The sequence below is a fragment of the Corvus kubaryi genome, unplaced genomic scaffold (assembly GCF_017639235.1).
Source record: "Corvus kubaryi isolate FWS band 111438036 unplaced genomic scaffold, C.kubaryi_AGA036_p1.0 36851, whole genome shotgun sequence".
NCBI classification, from domain to species: domain Eukaryota; kingdom Metazoa; phylum Chordata; class Aves; order Passeriformes; family Corvidae; genus Corvus; species Corvus kubaryi.
This window is the reverse complement of record NW_024580969.1, coordinates 24,282-50,332: the sequence shown is the minus strand read 5'-3', so window position 1 is coordinate 50,332 and position 26,051 is coordinate 24,282. Positions and strand designations below refer to the sequence as shown.

Below are 26,051 nucleotides of genomic sequence, written 5' to 3'. Positions count from 1 at the left end.
GCGGGAGGGGGCGCGGGTGTCGGCGCTGTGCCTCGCCTGGTACGGGCTGAGCGCCGGCGGCAACGTGGTCAACAAGCTGCTGCTCGGCGGCTTCCCGCGGCCCGTCACCGTCTCGCTGTTCCACATCCTGGGGCTGTGCGGGCTCCTGCCGCCGCTGCTCCGCGCCTGGCGCGTCCCGCCCGCCGGCCCCGCGCAGCTGCCGCCCCGCGCCTACCCCCGCTACATCCTCCCGCTCGCCTTCGGCAAGTACTTCGCCTCCGTGTCCGCGCACGTCTCGCTCTGGCGGGTCCCCGTGTCCTACGCGCACACAGGTGAGGGCTGAGGGGTGGCCGGTGGGGTGTTCCAGCGCCGGCTGTGCCCGGGGGGCCGGCTTGGACTCGTGCCCAGTGGCGGCGACCTGAAGCCCGGTGTGTGCTCATATGGGCACCTGGTGCAGTGTCCCAGTACCCACCTTGTGCTCATACAGGTGTCCAGTGTGCTGTCCCAGTACCCACTGTGTGTTCTGTAGGTTCCCAGAGCAGCGTCCCCATCCCCAGTGTGTGCTGGCACCAGATCCAGGGGCAGGGTGCTGGTGTGTGCTCTGTGGGTGCCCAGCACGGTGTCCCAGAGCACCGGGATCCGGTTTGTACAAGTGTCCAGGACGGTGACAGGGAGGGAGGACCCATCATGGGCTGTGCTGGGCCGGGGCTGAGCCCCTGCTCCATCCCTGTGCTGATGGTGGTTGGTGGAGTTGTCCCAAGCCTCCAGTCCCCACCGATGTTTTCTTCCCGTCCCCAGTGAAAGCCACGATGCCGATCTGGGTGGTTCTGCTGTCACGGATCATCATGAAGGAAAAGCAGACGACGAAGGTGCGGACAGGTTTGCTGAGGTTTCTTTTCTTGGTGGTGCTTGGGGAGTGCTGTGCTGACTGGGGGCAGCAGAGCTCAGGCTTTGGGTTTTGTGACTGGAATTAGATTATGCAGATTTTAAAAGTCCCTTTTCCTTTTATTGTGAATGTAAAACACATCTAAACACTGACCAGGATGGTGCTCTCTGATGCACTGGAGTTGTCAGTGTCTACTGCAGTCACTTCATTTCTTTGAACTACAATAGTAAAAGAGTTGATCCGTGGTTTTGTTGCTTTGCTCTTCCCTCTCCTTTCCTCCCTAAATCAGCAGGATTTATAAACTCAGTTGAAAATTCTTAGCAGATGCAAGCTACCCCTCTGTCCCTGTTTCAGGTGTACCTGTCTCTGATCCCCATCATCACTGGTGTCCTGTTGGCCACGGTCACAGAGCTTTCCTTTGACATGTGGGGTCTCATCAGTGCACTTGCTGCTACTCTGTGCTTTTCACTTCAGAACATCTTCTCGAAGAAGGTACCAGTTCTGTTCACAGCATTGGTCACTCGTGTCACCCTTCAGCAGGACAGGGTGTAATTTCATTTCCATAAATGTATGTTTTTAGTGGACTTTGCAGTCAAAGGAGCCCAGAGGGTTGGTTGTTATTTTGTGTGTGTGTTCCCTGCAGCTCTTCCTACCTGTTGAAGCTCTTACACTGAGTTTATCCTGAGCCCTTTCTTTATTCCTCAACATGGATTTTTTTTTTTCTGGTGGCAGTTCAACAGGGCTTAAATTCAACAGTTCATTTGAAAGCTTTTAATGTATCTTGTTATATCAAATTCTCTGTGCTGAACAAGTCACTGTCAACACTGGGCACTCCCTGAAATCATAGAAACAAAATTAAAGTGTGTGACTGTATTTAGTTATGATTTCTGGTTTGTAGAGCTTTTAATTTTAATATCTTGTTGATACTAAGTGTCACCACTCAAAAAACATTGTTTTTCAAAGAGGCATCAGTTTTTCACTGGTCACCCTCGTAGGAAATTCATACCCCCAGAGTATTTTTACTTTCCTAACTTACCTGTCCCCTAGAGCTGTTTCTGTTTCCTGACTGCTGTTCAATGATGGCTCTTGTCAGGTGTTGAGAGATTCCCGAATTCATCATCTTCGGTTGCTGAACATCCTCGGGTGCCACGCTGTGTTCTTCATGATCCCAACGTGGGTTTTGGTGGATCTTTCTTCCTTCTTGGTAGAGAATGACTTGGTGAGTGCTGTATTTGGAGAACTGCTCGCTATTAAGAAAGAAAAGAGAACAAAAATAAATAACAAACAAACTGCCCCACCCAACCAGAAAAATGCACTGAAGTGTTTCAGTGTAGTTCCTGTCAGTGTGGAAGGAAGTGTTGTGAAACACCTGCAAATTGTTTCACACAAGTTAACAAAGTGTTTATTGTGAGAATTCCCATCAGGGTTAGGAGAGGCAGTTTATGGGACAGCATAAATTTCGGGAGTTGGGAGCTGGAGACAGGAACAAGCACTCCCAGAGTGTGTGGGGAACGTCCTCCTCTGGTTTCTCTGAGTTGGGAGTTGCATAAAGCAACGTGCTTTGGGGCCTCTTTAGAGCTCAGTGCAGATATTCCTCCCTCCAGGGCAGGTAAGAAGTGCCTCAAGTTATGTTTGTGTTGTTACCTGAAACCTGAGATAATTTTTTTCTCCTGCTGTTTGCTTTGCCACAGAGCACAATGTCTCATTGGTCCTGGACCTTGATGCTGCTTATAATCAGTGGATTCTGTAATTTTGCCCAGAATGTCATTGCCTTCAGTATCCTTAACCTGATCAGTCCCCTCAGCTACTCCGTGGCCAACGCCACCAAGAGAATCATGGTGATCACGGTGTCCCTGATCATGCTGCGCAACCCCGTCACCAGCACCAATGTCCTGGGCATGATGACAGCCATCCTCGGGGTCTTCTTGTACAACAAGGTACTCCAGTTCCTTGTTTATTTATTCAGGAAACATGGCTGAAGCAGTCCAGTAGCTTTGAATTATTTTTTGTACAAGATGAGAGCTTGTGGAGCTAAAATAGAGAACGAGGGGCACAAAGCTCCATTGCAGAGGAGGGATGAGCACGGCCCAGGTGAAGGACTTGGGTCACACCAGCTGCTGGGCCTCTCACAAAACTAAATTTTGATCTTAAGCTTTTCTTGAAAAGGGAAAATCGGGAAGTAACTCAAAATCTCTTGAGCAAAACGTTTGGCATGCGAGAGGAGTGAGGTTTTTATTAGAAGCCACTGATACTTTAAGACTCTACCAAAAAAAGTGATGTGACTGTAGAGCTGTTCGGTTTTTTCTGGATATCTACGAAAATCTACCTTCACTTGGAGGGGTTGTCAGGCTTTGGAAGGGGCTGCCCAGGGAGGTTTGGAGTCCCCATCCCTGGAGGTGTCCGAGGAAGGCCTGGATGTGGCACTCAGTGCTCTGGGCTGGGGACAGGGTGGGGAGGGGGCACAGGTTGGATTTGATGATCTCAGATTTTCCCAGCCTAAAGGATTCTGTGAAAAACATTCTTTCTTCCTTTCCCAGACAAAATACGATGCAAACCAAGAGGCAAAGAAGCAGCAGCTGCTCCCAGTCACTACTGGAGACCTGGTGAACTTGGAAAGGCACCGAAACCCTCCTGAAAAGTCCCAAAATGGACTCACAGCCTTTGCCCAGCACGGAGACTTTCAGTACGGCCGCACCAATGTCCTCACAGACCACTTCCAGTACAACAGGCAGAACTATCCAACATCCTACAACCTGAACCGTTTTGATATTTAGGATCCTGGCAGACAGGTGCAGACTGTGATATCAAAGTGTCCCCAGCATTATCAGAAAACTTTTAGTACATCCATGAATGTCACAAAGCCATTTAACTGTGCAAGTTTGGCAGCAGGGCAGGTGCATGTGGAGAGGGAGTGGTGCAGGACCTGCAGCTGCTGCTGGGCAGAGCTTTAAACCTGGAACAGCCAGACCTGACACTGGAACCAAACCCGCAGAGCAGAGATTCTGGTGAGGTGCACGTGTCACTGCAGAGTGGAACATCTGTCACTGCTCCTTTCAGAGTCTGCCAGCTGGTTATTATTCTCTTGGCAGCTGAATTCTGGCCAGTATCTTCTTTCCACGCTGGTAATGTCACCTTTAACTTGTTCTCTAATAATAGTTTAATGATAACTCTTAATGAAGCTTTCAGAAAGAAGTGAAAGTGAGAGGTACTTGTGCTTACCAGGATTTGTCTGAGGAGGATTGACTGAGGTGGATCAGCTGCTGACAGGTAAACTTGAGTTCATCTCCAGCACCTGTGGAACTTCTTGTGGGTATTCACAACTCTGCCTTCTGGATGACAAACCAGAAATGTTTCTGGAGGAGCAGGCAGTGGAAGGATTGATCTCTCCCAGAACTGCTTCAGGCATGGAAAAACACAGTTCTCCAAATCACTGGTCATGGTAGAGAACAACCAAGCCAAACTTAAAATCATCATTGTTTTCTGAATCATGTAGTCCTGTAACTTCAGACATTGCTGTCCCTTGGCCATGCAGGAAACTCCTTCACAAATAAAAGTGTTTGGAATAATATGATTTTATTTTTTTACTTGCTTCACACCTGTTCTTTCAAAACTGTTTCGTTGCTTTAGAAATTGAAAGGTGAAAGGTGTTTCGTTCTCAGTTTTCTGCATAAATTATGCTCTCATATGATTCATATCTTTTGAATGCATTGATTTGAACAATCATTATTAATTGTTTCTTAAATCTTTTTAGCCCCTAATTGTTTGGGTTTTAAAAATTCCTTTATTACTGGTGTTGGAGTAGCTGTGAGGATTTCGCCTGACTTCCACTTCCTGCTGAAAGAAGTTAAATTTTGTTTCCTGTGCTGTTCCTGCAACTCCCCTGGCTCAAATAGGAAATTAAAGAAAAATTGTTTGAATCAGCAGTAAATAGATAATTTATGGTTAAGAACTGATCCAGTATAAATTCTAGACAAGGTGATTGTGTGTGTCAGGTACTGCATTTGTGCATGGAAGGGATGAAACTTGGCTTTCATTCCTTTGAATGAAATTCCTTTGAGTGAAGTGAAACCCAACATGGACCTTGGGTTTCACTGAATCAGATTTTTCTGTTGTTGCTTTAGCAAAAGATTTTAGGGGCCTTCTTTCCTTCCCAGACTGTTGTACAGTGAGACTTTGATAGAGTAAGTTTTATGCTTTTAACTGGAGAGGTACCAGACACCAGTGACAAAATTCAGGGCGTGGCACAGAACACTCCTCTTATTTATTGCTTTACAAATGACCATTTCCATGATGTGAGATGATGATTTAGCTCCTTTCTGGATAATAAAGAATTTATTTTTAAGTGCAAAATCAAGCTGATCTTATTCTTTTGGCTGCTGGGGTGGTAGTTACATGAACAACCTTCCACCAGAGAGTCCAAAAGAGGAAATGGTCCTTCTGAAACTTCAGAGATGGGTTAAAAATGCTGCTACTGTGTGTGAACAGAACTTCCTTGCCTGGACTGGAGTTCAGTCTGTTCATGCAAGCTGAGAGCTTGGGCTTTTAGGTAGGAAATCTAAATAAGTCTGTCCCTAACCCAGGTGAACAAGGTCATGAAGAAAGCTTTCCTTCAGATGAAATTTCTTTTGCCTGTTCCAGTATTCATGTATGTATAATTCTTTCTTTTTAATACGGGAAAGTGCCAAGTGTGTATTTCTAAGGCTCACTTCCCAACATTTCAATGCTTTTACCTACAAGTAACAAGGATTTTGTGGACTCTGGATTTGGATTAGGTGCTGACTCTGCAAGAGAATGATTTGAGAATGAGAGATTCAAGCTGAGATTTTCAAGAGGGGCTGAAGTTCTCCAGCTGCTTTCAAAGGGAGCTGGCTGTGACCTGTTAAGACTCCTGCAAACGCTGAATTGTGGTCTTTGTGCCTCAGTTTCCCTTTTGGAAAATGGAGATGATTCTTCCTTACATCACAGGGGGTAAAATACCAGGAAAAAGTGGCAGTGGGGGCTCCAGGGGTGTCCAGGCATACTGTGAGTTCATCTGTCCATCCTCTGCTGTGGCTGCTGCTGTGCCATCTTCCTGCAGCCTCAGCTGCTACATGGAGTAAATAAAAACCAGATCAGAGGCTTTATTAAATATGTTCCAATAGTTTCCTTTTAAAGAACATAACCAGACCTTTTCTGGCAATTGTTTTCAGAGTAAGCTTGCACTGCACACTGACCATGGCAGGTCTTTAGCTCAGCTGTTTCTGTAGAGTCTTGGCAGCAGGTGAGGGCTTCCTGTTCAAAGCTGTCCCAAATTCCAGTCTGGGCCTGGGGGCCTCACTGTTGTCTGTGAAACAAAACTCCTGTGCTTGCAGAGCAAAAAAGGGACTGGCCCAAAATGAGGATATCCCATGAGGATAATGGGTCCATTTAGGGCCCAGGGAGTGAATCTCTTCCCTGGAGACTCGGGGCAGAGTTGCTGCTGCTCTAGCCCAGGTCTGTGGCCAGCAGGGATGGCTGGGTGTGGTATAAGGTGTAATTACAACGGTCGGGTGAGTCGGTTACACGAGGTGGTTTTGCTGGATCCCGAATCCCAGTCCTTAAGCAATACTGCCCACATTCAGGGAAAGGAAGTTCCTGACACTGCTGTAATATGCATTTTAATCTTGGACCTCTGCAAGATTTTTGTTTGGCCAAGTGAGACGTTTGTTTTAAGCTGGTTTGTAAGTGAATGGCGTGTTTGTACACAGGTCTGTAGAAAGTATGGAAACACTGGAATAAAAAGGGCAAAATCTAGACAATTGTGTACAATGACCCTGTTATTAAATCAAAGCCAAGGGGGTTGGCTTGGGTTTATTCCTTGCAGGAAGCTTTGGGAGTGTCATAATGGCCATGGGTGAGGAGTTGGGTGGATGTTTTGCTGTGGGTGATGCCTCACACAGTCTGAAACTACAGGGGCTGGAATGCTGTAAGCAGGGTTAGAACACAGGCACTAGGCTCCTTTGAGATATTTTGATTTCCACAGCGCATTTTTAACTCATAAATACATCACAACATTGAAAAAAATCTCCCCCAAACAGCCTTGGGTAGTTGTAGAAATAGAAAACCCAATCTCTCCCCACTCCATGTGGGTGCTCTGTTGGTAGTTCCAAAGAGTATTTGGTGCTCTTTCAAAAGACCTTAAAAATATTCCCCTTGCAGGTTCAATTTTAGTACCCATTAGTGGTAAGAGTATCTTTATCATCTGGTAAAATGCTTGTGGTTTTTAAATAACTGAATGCTAAATAAAATTGAGGCAAGACTTAGGCTTTGTAAGTGCACAGTGATTTGTAAAAATAGTGTTGGTATTTCGGGGTCAACTCATGATGATTCCTGAAGCTCAGTTTTCCTTTCTAATCTGTGTTCAAACCCATTTTTTTCTGATGTAGCATTTTGCAGCAGAAGGAACTTCTGCCATGTAGCTCTTTGTGAAACAGGTGCAATATAAATAAAGGGAAAAATTTGTTTTTCCAAGGCTTAAATTTCTGGGCCATGTTGTGAGCTGTTAAAAATAATTCTGAAATCTCTTTGTGGTGATGTTCCAGGCCAGTGAAACAAATTTGTTAACCCTGAAGTGACAGGTGATACACTCAGAGTGTGTAGATAGACAAGGAGGATATCTACACACTCTGAGGAAGCTTTTTTTTTGTTGCTTTTTTTTATGTTAGAACTCTATAAATTGATGGGAATATGGGTGAATTTCCCAAAAAATACCCCAAACTGCCCCCACACTCCTTCCTGTATGGAATCCTGCCCTTCAGCAAAGGAACTTTTGTGTTGTTTTCCTGTTCTCCAACACTGTTGTGCTGTGAAGTTCTGGATGTCATTTGGTTCCCTGTGGATCCTGCTGGGATCCCTTATGGAATAACCCCACTGGTGACTTCCAGGTCCTGGGACTCATTCCTGCCTTACACCAGGAGTTCAGATGGTTTTTGGGGGATACCTCAGTAGCTTTTGGGGCATTTTGTGGATAAACCATTGCTGTGTTCTGCTGAGGAACGTGAGGAAGAGTGACCATGTGGACTCCGACAGCAAGGCAGGAATGTTGGTGTTGGGATGGAAGGTGGCAGCAGGAAAACTTTTATATTGGCCAAAATTTGAAGTTCAGCTGGTCTTCTGGGATCTGTGAATCTCCAGGACAGGAGAGTGACTCTAAATCACAGTCAGAGTCTGAATTAGGATTCTTTTTTTCATCAGTTATTTGGACACATGAGAATATCCACCTTTCTGAGGTTTTGTATCTGTAGATGACACAGTGGGGTCTTCACAGAACATCTTGATGATAATAAACAGTTCCACCTTTTTGTGAGGATGTCTGAGTGTCCTCTGTGTGATGGCAAACCCTATGAAGTGAAGGTAATACCTGAAAATAACAACAGGCCCTCAGTCCTCGCAGATCTTGGCTGGGAGCAGTCCTTGGGCAAATGAAATTTTATGAGGCAGAATCCTGATCCAGGCCCAGTTGAGAGGCCTGGGGCCAGAGGGGGATTCCACCTCCTAAAACTGCAAACATTGGAGGATTTCTCTCAGACAAAAGCTGCCAGGACTGATGGCTCTGGCTGGCCTTGGACTCCCAGGGGCCACCTCTCAACTGCCCCTGAGACACGTGGGTGTTTGATGGCACGTGGGTTCCTGGCTACGGCCGCTCTTTTGAGTTTGGGACGACACAGCCACCGTCTCCCGTTGCCATCTTGAGTGTGGCACTGTGAGATTTGTCTCTCTCCACCATCTTGAGTGTGACACTGTGACACTTGGCTCTGTCCTTCATCTTGAGCGTGGCACCACGCCTTCCGGCCTGCCCCGCTATCTTGGAGGTGGCCAACTTTGACTTCCAGCCTGCAACGCTTTCTTGCGTGTGACCAAAGCTGACTTCTGGTCAAGCCCACCACCTTTGGTGTGGCACATCCCAAGCTCTGGCCATGGCCACCACCCAGGCTGTGGCACACTCTGAAGTCCATGCAGAGCCTCCAGTCTTGATAGTGGCCTCTTCCACCATCCAGCCCACACCTCCACCCATTGCAGACCCCACACTTTTTGTGTGAATCCCAGGCCTCACTGCCCCACCCCGCCTGCACTCAGCACTGTGGGGCCACCCCCTTCTGTTCAAACAACAGCCCCGTGCACCTCTGTCCCTTGTTGTCACCACTCCTAGTTTGGGATCTTCACCTGTGTAACTACAACCATCCCAGGTTTGGCCAGGAACTGCGCACGTGCTCGTTTGTTGTTTCTAGCTCAGTTTTTATTTGCCGGGGGACACCAGCGAGGCCCCGCTGCCCCGTGCCGGGGGACACCAGCGAATCCCCGCTGTCCCCGTGCCTGGCCTGCAGTACCACCTTTACCCAGCAGGCGGCAGCAGCGAGGCCTCAGAGCCGCGCAGTTCCTCACCCTCCTCGCCCTTGCATCGATCCAAAATCTCAGATTTTGTGGAGACAGGAAAATACCTCTGAATGCACAGAGCTGCCTCTATTTCCTTCTTGCCAATCATATTTCCTTACATTTTCAAGCCCTTTATGTTTAATTTATATATATATATATATATATATACACAAAAGTTATATTTGTATTTTCAAGCTCTGTATATCTGCATTCAGAATTCCTTACCTTCTAAAACCCTGTCTGTAACACAGTAAACGAAGAGGGTTATTTGGAAATCAAGTTTTATATAAATTAGTATTATTTTTCAATATGTGTAAGAATGAGGAGTTTTAAAGGGAGAAATTAAAACATGGGGACAGAAGCCAGAGGTGGGCAGGAGAAAGAAAATTGGACCATAGGGAAGAGAGGGAAGAATTAAAATTTCTGATCAAGGGGCTCCACCACTGTGACATCACCCCAAACCTGTGAGCGTGGCCCCAGGGGACACCTGTTCTTGGTCCCACCTGCATCCTCCTTCCCCTCAGCATCCCCTCTCTGCCCCACAGTGCCCAGGGTGATGTGGGGCACTTTCTGCCCTACCTGTGCCCCCAGGTGTCTGTGGTGCTGCTGAGGGGGGACAACACATGACTTCTGACTAGGGGAGTATTTTACTGTTTGGCTTTTAGGTTTTTATGTTGAAGATGCAAAGCAGTGAGCAGAGCAGGCTATCAGGATCAGAGGGAGGTGAACAAGGTGAGCACTGATCCCGAGACTGAACTAGATCCTACTTTTCAGGCCTCCTTCCTTCTTCCTCCTCTCTCCTTCCCCCTTTCTCCCAGCTTTCCTTCTTCCTCCTCCTTCTACTCCCATAATGACAGAAAACTAAAATGGAAATGTAGAAAGAGTATTTAAACTTAACGGCACAAAGGAAATAAATAAAGACAGGCAGAGCCTGCCAGGCCCCTCCACATCCACAATGTCACAGATCTGTATCACTTCTCTTCAAATCTCACAGTGCTAAAAGCAGACTGTCTCTTTATTGACTTTTAAACCTCTCATGAGGTTGCCAAAGACTTTAGAAACAACAAAATAGTAGCCATAAACCGATTTTATTATTTTTGAAAAATGGAATGTTTCACTTAAGAAACTTAAAGTGATGTTTGACCAACACCATGTTCATTACAAACAAACAAAAAACCAACAAACCCCAAACCAAGTTGACACAGTATTTGGCTACAGTGCAGCAGCTGTCTTGCCTTTTTTTTTTTTTTTTAGAATCACAAACTCAAGGTGACCCTGGTTAATAAAACTCACGACCACTGTCATCTGGCATTAAAAAAAATACATCTATGTACAGCGAGTGCCGTCAGTAGCGGCGGCTGAAACGGGGCTCACTCAGTCTGTTTGTCCGCTCCTGGCCCGCAAACACACCTGGGATCCCACTGCCCTGCAGCATCTGGCTCTGGCTCCCAGCTGGGGTGAAGCCTCCGCGCCTGAAAACAACGCCACACAAGTTGGACACGGCCCAGGGAAGCTAATCCTGCTGTGACTCTGAAAGATGTTTCCTTAATTTGTTGGGGTTTCTTTCCCCTTCCGTGCCAATCCCGGCTTAAGGAGAAGCTGAAGGTATTTTTCAGAATTGACACAGCAATTTCTTCTTTTATACTGATTAATCAACTATTAGGAAAACATTAGAAGCACTCTGACAGAGCTTCTTACCCTGATGTCCCTCCTCGAGTCATCCCATGGCCTGGTCCTGACTGACCAGGCATGCTTCTATCACCACCTAATTCAAAAAGAGAAAAAAAGGAAAAAAAAAAAAAAAAAGAAAAATACAGGCTTTTGTGTTTCCCTAGTAAAAATGTCACCTTGTTCCCAGAATTTCATTTGCTTTCTCAGTAATTTAACTACCACTAGAAGGTTCAGCAGCAGTAATTCACAGAAAAAAACCACGATCACACTGGTAAGCAGCAAGTGTACCTTGCCATCTCTCATGATCCCGTCCCATCACTCCTCCATCCACATTTCCCTGCCATGTACGATCTTGATGCCCCTCTAACTTTCGACCATGATCTCCCCAGTCACGTCCATCTCTTAAAAAAATAAAAGAACATCTTCTAGGTATGTCCCCTACCCACTTAGCAGCACAGGGTAAAGCCAAACACCATACCCCATGCCAAAGTGTGTTAAATGGTTAATCAAGCTGTAGCTGTAGCCACCCAATCATTGCAATCAAAACTGGTCAAAGGGAAACAATGAGAGAGACACTTGCTGAACAGCATCCTTCACACAACAAAACTTGTCTTTTTTGATCCAGAGATGACATGGATATTGCAATGGACTGAAATACTCAGGGATGGATCAATTCATTGGCTGCCACTCCTCTGTCTGGTGTATTTAGGCAGAACTGAACATTATGCAGCTGGAATATGCCCAGCTTGATTAACTGGTTGAAAGAGAAACCACTACTACTCTAGATGAGTCTAAGTTCTCTACCCCCACCACTGCAGAGACTTCCACTCCATTCCCTTAAAACCTGACCACAAGCCATGAATGAGACTTGTGTAGGCCTTACTGGGGCATCTGTAAATCTCATCTGTAGAAACAGACTGAATCTCATCTGTAGAAATGAAAGTTACATACGAGAGAACCACAGTTAGGAGCTGAGCTAACTGAGCAGCTCTTTACTCACTACAGAGCTTCCCTCTCCCGAGGCACGTGGGAGCTACATGTGGAGATTCCCTGCTCCTCCAGATGCTCAAAGATCTGGAGAGAGGATTCACACTTGTCAAGCTGCTTCTGCTGTCACCCTTCAAAGGCTCACTGAGGAAATTTTAAGAAGCCCCGATCACTTCCCAATTTGCCAGGCACTAACCGGGTTTGTGGGGGTATCCCTCTTCCCTCACTCATCCTTCTGTCAGAGCCGTAGCCAGCCCAGCTGTCCCGGGAGTGACGGTCAGGCCCTCCATGCCGCTCATCTGGGTAGTGCTGAAAGGCAAACAGGACCCAGTTATGCTAAGAACCAACACAAGTTTTCTTCTAGGATTGCAAAATTTTGGCTTTTTGGATGCTGTCTTTCTATAAGCTGTCAGGAAATAAAACTGTAGCTGTCTCATCTTCTACAGGTTCCACTGTTGTGCATGGTTCCCTCCAGGCATTTATTTTGTTTATTGGCACAGATTCCACACTGTCCACTGGTGGGAGAAATCTTTTTTGTCTGGTAAGGTTTTTTAAAGGCTTACATTCTTGGCTTCAGATTTTTAGTTTTTATATAGATTATCTGCCTACCTCCTACCTCTCTTCAGAAATGAAAGGTTTTGAATCCCACTGTGGCATTGATTTTCACACCTGTCCTTTTGCAGCCTTGTTTCATTATGGCACCAGTTGTTTTATTTAGATAAATGTGAGAGAAGAGAAGGAATCTTTTGCCAGCTAAGTACAGCAGCTCTCTCTTAACATCTAAGATGGTCAACCAGAAAGCTTTTACTGCCACATACCAGCCTGAAAAGATGCTCCCATCCCTCAGAGGTTTCCCCTTGCCTGTATCTGTGGCTACCACCCCAGCAAGCAGATAACACATTAATTCACTTTATGCTCATTAGCACACAAAATTAGTTCTGCTAGAACATCTCAGCTGAAACCCAGAGGTGACTGTGTTCAAGAACCAGGCTGTGTGCACACTGTGTCCTTTCTGCTGTGGGATCAGCTTGTTTGGCTTTCTAACTAAAGCAGTAATTTAGCTGTAACGCACCTGCCCATCTCGATCTGGAATTCCCCTTGTACAGTCTCTCCTGGAACAAAAAAGGAAAAGTTTCAGTTGAATCAACACAGTAATCATAATTCCAATGTCTGCATGAAATAACACATGAGAAGTTAATCTTCATTAGGCTGTAAATCTGGATGCTAATGTTCAGTGGCAAGATAACTGAAAAGAGTTCTTGTTTCGAAGCATAAAAAGAGATCAAAGTAACATCTATCACTGTGATATGGGTAGAAAAGGCACCACTGAGGATGGCCAGGTACACAGTGATACTAAGGGAGAATACTGAGTGAACCTACCATTGTCAGAAATGAGTAACAAGCAAAAACAAACGGTACAGTTTTCATCAGAGTTCCTTTGAGAGCAAACAGAAGTCTCAATGACACCACGCAGAAAATATTTTTCCATTCTGTGGCGCTAAAAACCTGCGTTAGCCAGGCTGCAAAGACGAAAATAGGGAAAGTTTTAAATCAAAAGGAAATGGCTAAATCTTAGGGGTTCATAAAGCAGACTTCCATACACCTTGAGAAAAGCTGTTGTATCTCTATCAGCATCATGGCAGACTACAGCAGGACTTGGCTTATAATCTTTATGCAGCCTCTTTCTGGTACGTCCATAACCCACAGAAACAAAGGATTGCAAGCACACGTGAAATTACACATGAGAAATGCACAAGAGTGATTTCTTTTACTCTTCTGACACCCTTCAAGCCACAAAAAGACACCAAATTTCCCTAAAGGCATAGGAAGACGAAGAAGAGCCAGTGCCTTGCCAACCTGTCCAAGCAGTGGTCCTGGTAGCGGCCCCGGTCCCTGTGGTCGAAGTCGTGGAAGCGATCCTGCCGGCTGAAGTCCGAGTGGTAGCGGTCCTCCAGCGCCAGCCGCTTCGCCTCGGGCCAGTACGGGTCATCTCGCCTGCACACACGGTCACCATCAGCAGCAACCCCAGAACCATCTCTGCTTTCCTGCTCTCTCAAACCTCATTCAACCCAATAATTAAAAATCTAAGCGTGCTAAGCAGGAGTTGCATTTCAGTCTCAGAGGAAATTTGGTTTACCAAAACCAGTTTAATTTCAGCACTTGCTGGCGTGAGAAAAGAATGAGTAACTTTCTACCATCTAGAGTTGATACACAGAGTTACTACTCTTGGTCACTCCTCTTTGGGAAGTTAGAGTAGACCTGCTGTACCAGAACAGTGCTTACAAGTGTACAAGCACAGCATTTGCTGTTCCTCAAATTGCTGTTAGAGTGTTAAAAGCAGCACGTAAAGAGCCTTTCAGTTGTGAGCTCCCGTGACTGCCTTATCAAGAGTGCTCCCACTGACACAGGCTTCCACAGGGGATGTGGCTGAGGAGTTTGGAGCCCCACTGCCATGTTGCTCACCTGCTGTCAGGATCATAAGGCCTCCTCATGGCAGATCTCCGCTCCTGTTCGTAGCGCAGCTGCTCCTGCTGGCGTCGCAGCTCTTCCCTCTCTCTCTGGATTCGCTCCTGTTCCCGTCTCCTTTCCTGCTCTATGTGCATCCTTTCCCTCTCCAACCTCTCTCTCTCCAAGCGCTCTCTGTCCAGGCGCTGCCTTTGGAATTCCAGCCGTTCCCGCTCCCTCTGGAGCCTCTGTCTCTCATCCCGCTCGTGAATGGCTGCAAGACGCTGCTCCCGATCTCGTCTCTCTCTCTCCCTAATTTACAAGAGATACTTTGTTTTTAGTTGAGAAGATTCAGTCCAAGCTTTACTGCTTGTTTTGGGTGGGGTTTCTTGTTTGGTTCTGCCTTTTTTTAAAAAAAAAAGTTTCTATGTTCTTCCCACCAGCTGCTTAAATGTTAATGATTTCTTCCCAATTAAGTAACAGCTAAGGAGAAAATAAAAAACGCTATACAAATGAACAAAGCAAAGGTGAGAATTCTGCATAAGTAACACAGTATCTACTGTCAAGTCAGGTCTGAAAAAGCATTCAGAGAGCATAGCACGTCCTAAGACAGAAATCTGACTTAGTATTTACAAGCTTCTGGGGAAAACACAAGGAAATTTAAATCCAATCAAGTGGAACACAAAGCCTGAAAGCACCTACAGCAGTCTCACGAGAACACTGATTTCAGCAGTAAAAGCCTCCCTCATTTGGCATTATGTCTGTTCTAGCAATAATTACTATGAAATCAATCTGAGATACCACTGTTGGAGGGTCAGCACAGAACTTCTTTGCAGCCTGTTCAAAACACAAAACAGGTAAGGGAGTAAAAAATGCCATTTAAAGGGCAGAGGCAACTGGGAACTCACCGGCGCCTCTCCGTCTCCCTGATTTCTCTCTCCCTCTGCCTCTGTCGTTCCCGTTCTCGCTGCTCCTTGATTTTATCAAATGACAAAATATCCTGCTTTTCCTTGCTCTCCGACTTGCGGTCCTGGCTTTTTGTGCTCTGAGGTGAATCAGAACAATGCATGAGCTGAACACGGTGCATTTCCAGCAAAAATTCCCAAGCAATTGCCTATTTTATGTCAACCTGAACAAAGCAGGCTACCATACCTTCCCCAGAGGTAAGCAATGATGGAATTCCAGCCAAAGTAGGTCATGGAAAAGTACCCCAAATTTGGCTAGAACTTCTCAATAGTATAAATACATATAAACACTAGGGAAACACAACCTGACTTGCACTGATTTCAAACAACACACTGCTTTTGCACCACCAGTAACATTCCAAGCTCAGGAAAACACATCATCCTAATTCCACTTTCATATTGAAACTCTACTTCTTCCACTAGGTCAGCAGTGAAAAACTATTAGAAGGTGAAACAGAAGCATTTCCCCTCTGCCACATCATTAACACCCTGATGCTTTCCAGAAAGTGATAAAAGGATAATTGTACCAATATGAAAAACCCTTCACTCTGAGCACATCAATCTATTTGACACCTATTTTTTACACACAAGCTTCTCTGGAAGTTGGACTTACCCTCTCTTTTGATGTAGAGGTTTTCACACTAATAACTGGCTCTCCTTTAGATTTATCCATCACCACTGTCCTTTCAGTTCCTCGACTCACTAGGAGACAAAATAGAGCCAAAAATAAATTGTACAGAAGACATTCAACAATTCCTGCAAGATTCAATACTGTGAAGATACTAAATAGTAAGAAGTTATTTTAATGAGGTTTTTAATAACCTATGGAACTTATTTATGATTTAAGCAGCTTGCCGAGATTTGGCCAAGTTGAGGATGGGGGCAGTAAATTCATCACAAAATTACAGCAGTATTCTCTGGCAGGGATGACAGCTAAAAGAACACAAATTTAATTTAATTCTCCACAAAAATACATCCTTTGCCACAGTTTAAAAAAAAAAGCCCAAAAAAGGACAAACAACCACACACTTTGTCAGGTCTAAACTCAGTGACAGTTCCATAAAAATTGTGGAAACTTTGTTGTAAGTTATTAGGAATCTAAGTCAAAATTTTCAAGGTATTTTCTGATGTGTCAGTTTTACTAAGTAAGGTTCTTTTTACTGAATTATCAATCATATCTAATATAACAGAAGTATCCTTGAAATCATTTGTGAAAGACAGCCAGCATTACCCGATTTGCTTGCCCTGGATCTATCAGAAGACCCAGTCTTCTGTTCATCCTTTTCTTTTCCTTCTTTTTCATCTTTTTCAGATTTCTTAGCATCATCTTTTTTGTCGATCTTCTCTTCCTTCTTAATACCAACAGACCTACAAAAAGCAGCAAAGCAAAATGCCTCTTTCAAAAGCAACAAACCACTAGAAAAACAAATGTTGGACGTGTCACTCACTAACCACACAGACAAGTCTATAAAAAAGACAGACTAAATCCTAGAAACATTTGTCAGTTAAAAGAAGAGTCCAAGACAGAGTCAGATCAGAGGACAAATGACTGCTAAAAATAATGGTTTATCTAGAAACAATCTGATTTAGTATCTCCTGATGTAACTAACAGGTTTTTAACTAACACTAATGAGCTTTGTATTTCTGAACAGAAGCCCATTTAAGATGCCCTTCCTACTGTAAAACATCAACTTTTCAAGAATTACTCCTATTTCAAATGCAGGGTGAAACATTAAATCAAGATTTATCAGAGTTACTGTTCAACTTGGTCACCTGGCTGTATTTCAAATGAGTGATCTTTAAACATCAAAAAAATACAGAACGACACTTTACTTCTCAGATTTGGACTCTGCAGAATGGTGCCTGTCTTTCTCCTTCCTTGTTTCACTTTCCTTTTTGTCTGAAGGCTTTTTTCCTGCTGGTTCATTTTTTGCCTAGAAATTCAGACAGAAATAATTATATAGTCAGGGACAGAGATTAAAACTGCACGCTTTTATTTTCATTACACTGCCATGAAAGAGCTGCCCCTTACCTTTTCCACAGAAATCATTTTACCATGCAGCTCTGTTCTGTGGAGGTGATTAATACACTTGGTGGCCTCCTCAGATGTTGACATTGTCACAAAGCCATAGCAGCGAGCACCAGGACTGCGAGCATTTGTCACCACTTTTGCACCAACCACCTTTGGGGAAAAAAAAAATATTCTGTGTTTTCAGCTCTGTCACTAAATAAATTCTAACTTAATCACTATTTCTTAAAACAGTTTGGATGGGAAGGGACCGTTAAAAGCCATTTAATTCAATCAATCCCCTATCACAGGCAGGGACATCTTCAGTAATGCAGCTCAGAAAATTCAAGTTGCTGAGCAGGTCAGCAGCTTGAGGAACATATATACAGAGAAGGGAGAGTGGGATTGTAAAAACCAAAATAAAATTGAATAAACGAAACTACCACCACTTTCTCTTTCCTTACAGGACATCTGTATCCACATATGACAACCTCTGCCAGCCAGAGGAACTTAGTGACATAAACATTTAATATTACATTCAGAAATGTATTTGGCAGAAGGGGAGATGGTCACACAAACAGTTCCCTTCCACAGCTTCTGCTCTTGTATCCTAGCAGGCACTGCCCTCCAAGACTGGATTTCTCCAAGCAATGCCCCTTGAAATGCACCAGTTTAAAACAGCATTAACTATTGCAGGATACTCAACACATAATTAGGTTACTACATGATGATCTACCAGTCTCTCCTGTCAAGAATTGCCTCATTTTCACAGGTATCTGCAGATACTCTCTGCAAACTGGATCTCTGCTCCCACCCCTCCTTTTCAGTCTTCTTTATTGACCTGTGCTACTTTCAGATACAGAGTTTCCAAATAACACAAAGTTAAGAACTCAGCCTACCCTGTTATTCATTAGGGAAAATAAGAGCTAAATTTAAGGTCAGCCATTTAAACTGGTAGAATGGTTTGCTAAATTACATATCCACTACATACCTTTCCATACTTGCTGAAAAGATTCTTCAAATCTGTAGCTCTAGTAGAGGAGGAAAGTCCACTAACCCACAAATTTCTGCCAGAACCACTCCCCACACGGCCTAGGGTACAAAAAATACAAACATAAAAGACCACGTAAAACACAAATCCAGCAGCGCAAAATTAAAGAGTCCTAAACCCCTCACATTTTCCCTTCGTAAAACTCTTCCACTGCAATTTTACTTCTACCTCTTCTCTTCATTCTTAAAATCAATACACACTGCAGCCTGCAAAAATGAGCTGCTGCAATCCACAGTTAATGTGCAATTGAACAGTCCCAATGAGTTTGCAGCTACCTATTTTCTTTCTGTACCTCAATCACTTTGAGGAGAATTACAAAGTATCAAATATTAATTCACAAAAAAGATTCCTATTTAAAAAAAACCTCCAACTTTGTTGGTTAATAACATCATAGAAGTTACAAGGAACTGAAATTTTAAAGTTAGATTTTCAAGGGATGTGTTACAAATGCTTTGAGGGGTCACCGAATTAACAGTCCTCCTTTTACTCCTGATCCTTTGTACATAAAAAACCCCAAACATGCACCTACCTTTCTCATCTTTTGCGACTGTCTTTGTATCTCTGTCCTCAACAGGGCTAAAGATAAAACACCACATTATTCAACAGATCATATGCAAAAAGGACATTAATTCTAGACAGCACAACTAAAATTGGATACCTACCAGTAAATTAGTTCCAAAATAAACACTATTATTGGCAAATTTCTAGAAGAGTGACAGGAAATAGGGATTTGTACCCCTAAACGGACAATTCTGTTTTGCAGATGACAGAAATAAGAGTAATTTGGGGAAAACAACCTTTGAAGGTTGAGGAAGGAAAGAAATCAAACCCACTGCTCTTAAGAAAAAAAAATAAATATCTACACATGGAGAAATAAAAGAGACCTTTAGGAATAGGCTACAATTTCATCAGTCTCGGAGGCCAATTGAAGGAAACAGCTTATTCGCATCACTTAAGGACCAATGATAAAAGATAGCATCTGGTCTATAACGGAGAAAAAACAAACCTCTTTTTCTGATCACCGCCCTCACTGGCTGAGGACTCTTTAGTGGCAGGGGAAGATTCCTCTGAATTAGCTTTGTCTTCTGCTCTCTTGCCATCTTCTTTGCTATCTCTGGCTTCGGCACCTGCGCCTTTCTCCGCTGTCTCCCCACTAGAGGCTTCCAGGCCTTGGGAGCGTTTGCTACTCTGATCGCTTAGGGTCTCTACCACTACACCTTCAGAGTCCGGGGCCTCTTCCTCGGGGCTCTGTTCACTTGTCTCCCCTTTTGCTACCACTAAACGCTTTGCTTCCTTCCTTGCCAAAGCTTGGGCCGATTTGCTGTCCAAAGCTAAAGCATCTTCCTCCAACTGAGCGGCAGCGAGAGCGTCCTCTTCCTCAGCCAGCCTCTTGCCTGGCCCCGCGTTACTGGCTTCCTGCGCACGCGGCCGCTCCGCTTCGGGAGGTTCTTCGTTAAGTAGCTCAGATTTACAAGTTTCCCCCAAAATGTCGAGTATTTTCTCATTTTCTACGGATTTAACAGGAATAGAATGGCACAAGATTTAATCACCAGGGAAATACAGCAATCACAAATGTGGAACTGGCATGGCTGCCACACTAACACCAAGAGAACTGCTAAGCTACACAGAGATTGGAAAACCCTAGTGTACACAGTGTTACAGCTACCACGCTAACTGCTCTCTCACACACTGCCAAATCAGCCCTAGCACCTCAACAGGGAAGAAAAATGCCCCCACAGATTTAACAAAAAACTTCGGGCTCAGCCTTCATATTCTTCAGCAAATCGTTCAGCTCTGTTTCTTCTCTAGTTAGCTTCCAGAGTCCGAGATGCTTAACTGAACGTATCAAGGCACTGAGAGTTCAATTTTCCAAATTTCTGTGAAGTTCTTTTAGCAGAGACAGTCCAACATGAGAACTGGGCATCTTCTGAGGGTTCTGAGTGTGTTTGCAGTCCAGAAAATGAGCGGGATCTGTAGCAAATTCCTGTGATGGCAGCGTGTTCCTTCTTCTGAAGTCCAGTCGCTCTTTAATTTCTGTTCTGCACCAGAGCTTTGCACTGCCTGCACTCCTGTATTTATATTTATTCACAGAACCACTGTACAGTGTGATATCACAAGATCTGTTTTCAGAACCTTTACATCTTTAAGGCTCATTCCTTAAGTCCACTCTGCAGTAACAGCTCTAGGGAACCATTTCATGGCATTAAACACATATTCCAAAGGTGGTTATTCACAGATCTGGTGATATGACTGGGTTTCCAATCTCTATGACCCTGCATGACCTGGATTTTCCACCATAACGTACACTACAGTAATGCATTTAAAAAAAAAAAAAACCAACCAAAAAACCAAACTGGGACGCAAAAAGCCTAAATGAAGAATGAAACTGTTTAAATGCCCAGGATTTTTTTTCATTAATTAAATGAAAAAAAAAAAAAAAATCAAACTAACCAAATAAAAACAAACAGTACCTGGCTCCAAAGGTAACTCTTCAAGTTCCTGCAGCGAAAAAGATTTTAAAAAGGAGAAATATCACTATTTCATAAGCAAGATGCTATGCTGAATGATCTCTTAACCACCCAGTACAGGAGAGAATTTAGTGAAAGCATTACTATAATTTAGTCCGTTTCAGCCTTGAAAACACTGAACTTCAAATAAATTTCTCAGAAGAAGGTTTAAAATGAGTTTTTAACGTCTCAAAGTTTTATGAAGTCTGCGAAAACTTAACACCTCTCACATTCAGCCACCTGTTGAACACATGGTACACATTCCCATGGGTAAATAAATCAATAAATGCAAGTAGCACAGAGGAAAGTTTATCTTCATGTTACCCTTCTCTACCCTGTATTTTGTGAAGTCTCCTTTCTGCAAACAGGACCAACAGAAACACCAGCTTCACCTGGAGCTGGTGTTCTTAACCTACCAGGAGAGGTCTGGATACAAGGCCAGCATTTCAGGAACAGACAGTTCCAGCTTTCTTCTCAACACAGGATTAGGTACATTTTTAATGAAAGTTAAACACAATGTAAGGCACTGAGCTGGTATTTACACCAGGTAAAAGGAATCCCATCTACTACCAAACTCAGTAAGATACATACATCATAACTATATACGTGTATGACCTGATAGAAAAAGAAATCTTTGTCTTTATGAGTAGATTAGAAAGGCATTAGTTCCTATTCTTTGCAGACTAAGAATGCACACTGTACACAAACTGTTTCAACATACAGTCTCATATAGTGCATTTTATGCTTTTTTTGTTTGCAAAGAAAAACTGGCTACCATTTACCTTTATTACGGTTAAATCTGATGAAGAAGCATCTAAACTGTTCCCAACATCTTCAAACTCTACCTTTAAAACATAAACGGGAAACATTTTGTTATCTATAAAGGAATACTGTGAGTGAAACCTGAATGAGAAACTGAAGATTTTTATTTCCACTGACAGCTGGTATTCAGCAGATACATCCAGCACCCAAAGCAACCAATAATGGTAAAAACTGAGTGATAACCCCCAGGACTCTTCCTGATCCCCACTGACTGAATAAACTCTCTCATTATTTCTTAACTATGACAGACAGCTCACAAAAATCTTTTAAGCATGGAAGGATTCCAACAGCAAAACTTCTCTGATTTGTATCACTGTTATTTATAGCAAAAACACAGAGCCAAAAGCCTATGGGAGTTGATAATTATTTCCTTCACTGATAAAAGCAGATCATGGGAGCTGACCTGGCCTCAAGACATTTAGTCACTCAACAAAACCCTTTTTCTGAGTATTTCCATTTGATTTGTGTAGGACGGGGATATGCTTGGGGATAGGGGGCCAAGCTTATTTCTGCAATTTTAGAAAAGAACCACACAACTTTAGGACCTCGTAGTCAATGTGCCCACACAACAAAGAGCAATACTCCCCCATTAGATGGGACAGAAATAACTTTTTTCAAATACTTTGTTGTACATTTCAGGAGATAAAACACTTCATTTTGGGGGAAAGGATTATCCTCTAGCCCAGTGTCATATGAACAGTGCAACAGCCAGACTAACACAGAAAACCAACGTAAAAATACTTTCAGCAACTGAATAACTGCAAGATCCCATCTTAGCAGAAAAATAGCCTAGAATATAATTCCTTGAATGGTGCTGCTCAGTTGAGAAGAAAGTAAGCTACACTATTTGTATGCCTCACATGTTCTCTAAAATAAAGACGTGAAAATAGTAATGTAAACGTAACGTGAAGCAGAATTCAAAGCATGATGAAAAACAAATGCTTTGTAAACTTCTATGAATTGTTACATGTATGCAAACAACATCTAAGTATTTTAAAACTGAGACTCATATTTCCACAAATACGTAAAAAGAAAAGCAATGACCATAAGAATCAGTACAGTCCCAAATTGTTCCAAGAACTCTTTAGCCACCATTTTGCTATTTCATTCAGAAATAAATTAATTAGAAAGAAAACCCTGATTTCACACACATAAGAGATGCATACCATCACTATTGGTATTTCTCTTGATTCTTCTTTAATTTCTGAAAATTGTGGGGATGCCTCCAAGTTACCTACAGCATACTCTGTAGGCTGATCTGGAAGTTCTTTCACTTCTGCATCAGCATTTTCTTTACTATCAGACAGCGAGTCAAGAATATTATGGGCACTGTAATCATCTCCACAATCTACTGCATTGCCATTATCTATTTCAGCTTCATCTAACACACTAATATCCATCATGTCAATATCCTGCAAGTTATCCAAACTTGCTTCAATATCGTCCTGTGAAAAGAAAAAAAGCACATGTCATAGTCCTGGTGACTTGAGAGCCATGCTGCCATCACTCCCCTCCAAACCCAGCCTCGTGTACCTGTCCATCTCCAGAATCCTCCTCCAGGCCATTGTCTTCTACTCCCTCTTCATCTGGTCTACGTCCTAACAAGATTATCATCATTAGAATGTAAGCAGTAATTACAGACGTAGCCTCCAAGCTTTACTTTTTCATCAGTTGGTATTCCCTTCATTTTTTTTCCCTGTTACCACCCTAGTAAGTGACAAACATGCCACAGTCCAACACCTGGCAAGAGCTCAAGCTCTGTGACCGCCCCAGAACATTTGGCTCAGCTCAGATTGCAGCAATTTATTACCTTTCATTTCTTTACAGACATTTACTAGAAAAGGGAAAAAAGCAACCACAGCACAAAACCATGAAAAAAACCCACTCTACCTGTGAGTTTTACTGCAGTGCTCTGTCCACCAGCTGGACATGAATTATCCCAACTGGCATTACTGAAAACACTATACCAGCTTCAGCACCAAAGAGCAACTTCTCAAACTCAGAGCCAAGCAGCTGTTTGATATCTTATGAATTTTATTTTCCTCAAAAACAACAAGCACATTACGACTGAAAAGTGAGAGGGGTTTGGAGCCAAGAGGAACGTTTCATCTATTTCCATCCCAACACTAAAAGTGCTGCAATAGACAATAGGTGTTTTTCTGAGACTTGAAAATGAGTATGATTAAAAATATCTCTTTTAACCAGAGTTATGACATTTGCCCTCTATCTGGTCAAGATTTCACATTTCAGTCTGCAAGCAACTGCACCATCACTCCAGATCAGATGCAATGACAAAAATCAAACAAATTAGCTGGCACCACAGTCGAATTTCATCTAACAAATTTACATTTTGTATAAATCAAATTTAGTAATGAAAATACATAATCTAAACTAGTTATTCTGCTCAGCTCCAAGGCAAAGTTTTAAACACGATTTGCTTACAAAATAAGATCAAATTATGCAAATTAACTAATTTTAGAAAACCAGTAGATTATTTTCTGAAAATAAGGATTATGTAAGACTGTCTCACCACTAGAAAAATCAAGCATAAGGCCTTGAAAACATATGACTTCAGAAATTGATTCAAAACTTGTCTTCTGGGAAGAAAATTGCAACTGCTATTAGCTATGAAGCATAACACTACAGAGCTTATTTTGCACTTGCTAGAAACTGCATTTCTACATTAAAAAAGTATCTATTAAAAACACTGAGACTGCTTCAGCGTTAATCAGTAATTCTTAATACAAATTTCAGGCAACTGGGAGAACAAATCAACAGATCCTTCAACATTTCCTGCCTTATTAAATCACATTAAATTCTGTGACTATATTACTGCTAAGTTTAATATTATATCGCCCATGCCTAGAAACCTGAGCACAAATGTGAGGAAGAGTACCACTAACATAAAAAAAGATTAGCAAGGTTCTATTTGATGAGTACAGTTGCTTGAAAACTCAAGGATGGTAGTGTGGAAAGTCTCTTTTAACTGCCCTGTACCTTTGCTGCTTCTTTTTGGAGTTTTCTTCATATTTTCTGAAATCACTGGAATTTCATCAGGATTCCCTCCTTCCTCCTCAATAGCCTAACAGGGAGAAAAGATAGAGATAGATATAAAGACAGACATAAAAAATTTCATTCGTGCATTTTTGTTGCGTTTAGAAACTGGACACCAGATGCTGAAAAGTCCCAAACCATGAATCAGCAACTTGGATTCTCAAATGAAAAACCACCAGACCGGAGCAACAAGCACACAGAAGGCTGTAACATGTTGGTCTAAGTCTTCTGGAAAGCAGTCAGCAAAAAAAGCCAATCCGACAGCCTTTGTGACTGTGCACGGACACACGGGTTGTTGTGACAGAGTAAAAACCTCGGCTCTGGGATACAGCAAGCAGCGGTTCAGCGAAGCGGTTCCCCATGCTATTAACACACGAAACGTTGTGCTGAGGATACAGCGAACAGGCTACCAGCTAGAAAGCCAGAAAAACACCAGTACGCAGTAAAAAGCCCGACAGACAGCGTACAGAACTGCAAACCCAGGAACTCAGATAGCGGAAGATTGTGATGAACGAGGCTAGAAACAGTCGGGCCACGGCAGACACCGAGTGCTGGACAGGTCTAGGGAATCGGAGGGGGACGAGGTGACACTCCGTGACAGCAGAGGTCACAGGGCGAGCCTAGGCCGGCCCAGAGCAGGCCCAGCCCCACCGGGCACCGAACGCCCGCACTGACCCTGGCGGGCTCTGCGGAACCAGCCCCGGCTCCGCCGCGGCCCCGCCGCTCTTTGGCGCCATTTTCCCCAGCGGTGCCCGCCGGGCCGGGGTCGCACCCGCTACACCCACCCCTGAGGCAGCCCCGGCGTGTCCGCCCGCTCTCACCTTCCTCAGCCGCTCCATGAGGACGCTCTTGTTCCCGCCGCTGTCCAAGTTGCGGTGCCTGAGCTCGGCCCGCAGGTCTATCACGCGCAGCTCGCTCAGCGGCCGCCGCCGGCTTTCAGACTCCGAACCGGGGACCCCAGGCCCACCCAGGGACGCAGACTCCCCCAGCCCGGCCGCTGAGTGACTCTCCGCCATGGGCCGCGGTTTCGAGTCGCGCGCGCGGGGCAAGGCGGGACAAAAACAACGGGGGAGAGCCGCAGCCGCAGCACAAAATGGAGGAACACCGAGACGCGGGGGAGAGCGAGGGGGCGGGAAGGAGGAGGGTGCCCAGCGCGCATGCGCCCCGGGGTCCGGGGGGGCTGCGCGCGCCGCGGCGCCGCCAACTCCGGAGCGGCGGTGGCGTCACGCGGCCAGCCTGCCCCCGGGCCCCTCGGCGCATGCGCAAGAGCTCGCGAGCCGTCCTT

At 44.1% G+C, this 26,051-nt stretch overlaps 2 protein-coding genes across 6 annotated transcripts; one reads left to right on the top strand and one right to left on the bottom strand.

Moving 5' to 3' along the window:
• Window positions 1-6: 6 nt before the first annotated feature.
• SLC35E1 (solute carrier family 35 member E1) lies at window positions 7-6,637 on the top strand. Its single transcript, XM_042020178.1, has 6 exons — window positions 7-311; window positions 778-848; window positions 1,220-1,357; window positions 1,959-2,084; window positions 2,557-2,802; window positions 3,403-6,637. Exons 2-6 carry the CDS (start codon window positions 789-791, stop codon window positions 3,637-3,639), a joined length of 807 nt encoding a protein of 268 aa, XP_041876112.1. The 5' UTR covers window positions 7-311; window positions 778-788; the 3' UTR covers window positions 3,640-6,637.
• Window positions 6,638-10,325: 3,688 nt separating this feature from the next.
• Window positions 10,326-25,884, bottom strand: LOC121660728 (scaffold attachment factor B1-like). 5 transcript variants are annotated; one of them, XM_042020175.1, is made up of 21 exons: window positions 25,588-25,884; window positions 24,710-24,794; window positions 23,246-23,310; window positions 22,879-23,157; window positions 21,673-21,735; window positions 20,855-20,882; window positions 19,390-19,891; window positions 18,913-18,959; window positions 18,324-18,424; window positions 17,357-17,506; window positions 17,158-17,258; window positions 16,556-16,692; window positions 15,938-16,026; window positions 15,268-15,404; window positions 14,378-14,671; window positions 13,772-13,909; window positions 12,987-13,026; window positions 12,111-12,223; window positions 11,216-11,328; window positions 10,955-11,021; window positions 10,326-10,728 (listed from the first exon to the last, which is right to left on the bottom strand). In XM_042020175.1, the coding sequence occupies exons 1-21, from the start codon at window positions 25,780-25,782 to the stop codon at window positions 10,602-10,604; spliced, it is 2,871 nt and encodes a 956-aa protein (XP_041876109.1). In that variant the 5' UTR covers window positions 25,783-25,884; the 3' UTR covers window positions 10,326-10,601. The 5 variants fall into 5 exon arrangements, 2 of the variants coding, with proteins under 2 accessions (XP_041876109.1, XP_041876110.1); XR_006014749.1 differs by lacking the exon at window positions 11,216-11,328; XM_042020176.1 differs by lacking the exon at window positions 22,879-23,157.
• Between the last annotated feature and the right edge of the window lie 167 nt (window positions 25,885-26,051).

Coding starts and splice junctions, on each gene's coding strand:
- SLC35E1 (XM_042020178.1), top strand. CDS start 789: ATGCCGATCTGGGTGGTTCTGCTGTCACGGATCATCATGAAGGAAAAG. Junction 1,358..1,958: donor AGAACATCTTCTCGAAGAAG/GTACCAGTTCTG, acceptor GGCTCTTGTCAG/GTGTTGAGAGATTCCCGAAT. Junction 2,085..2,556: donor TCTTGGTAGAGAATGACTTG/GTGAGTGCTGTA, acceptor GCTTTGCCACAG/AGCACAATGTCTCATTGGTC.
- LOC121660728 (XM_042020175.1), bottom strand. CDS start 25,782: ATGGCGGAGAGTCACTCAGCGGCCGGGCTGGGGGAGTCTGCGTCCCTG. Junction 21,736..22,878: donor GAGAAATACCAATAGTGATG/GTATGCATCTCT, acceptor TATGTTTTAAAG/GTAGAGTTTGAAGATGTTGG. Junction 17,507..18,323: donor TTTTCAGCAAGTATGGAAAG/GTATGTAGTGGA, acceptor TTTTCCCCAAAG/GTGGTTGGTGCAAAAGTGGT.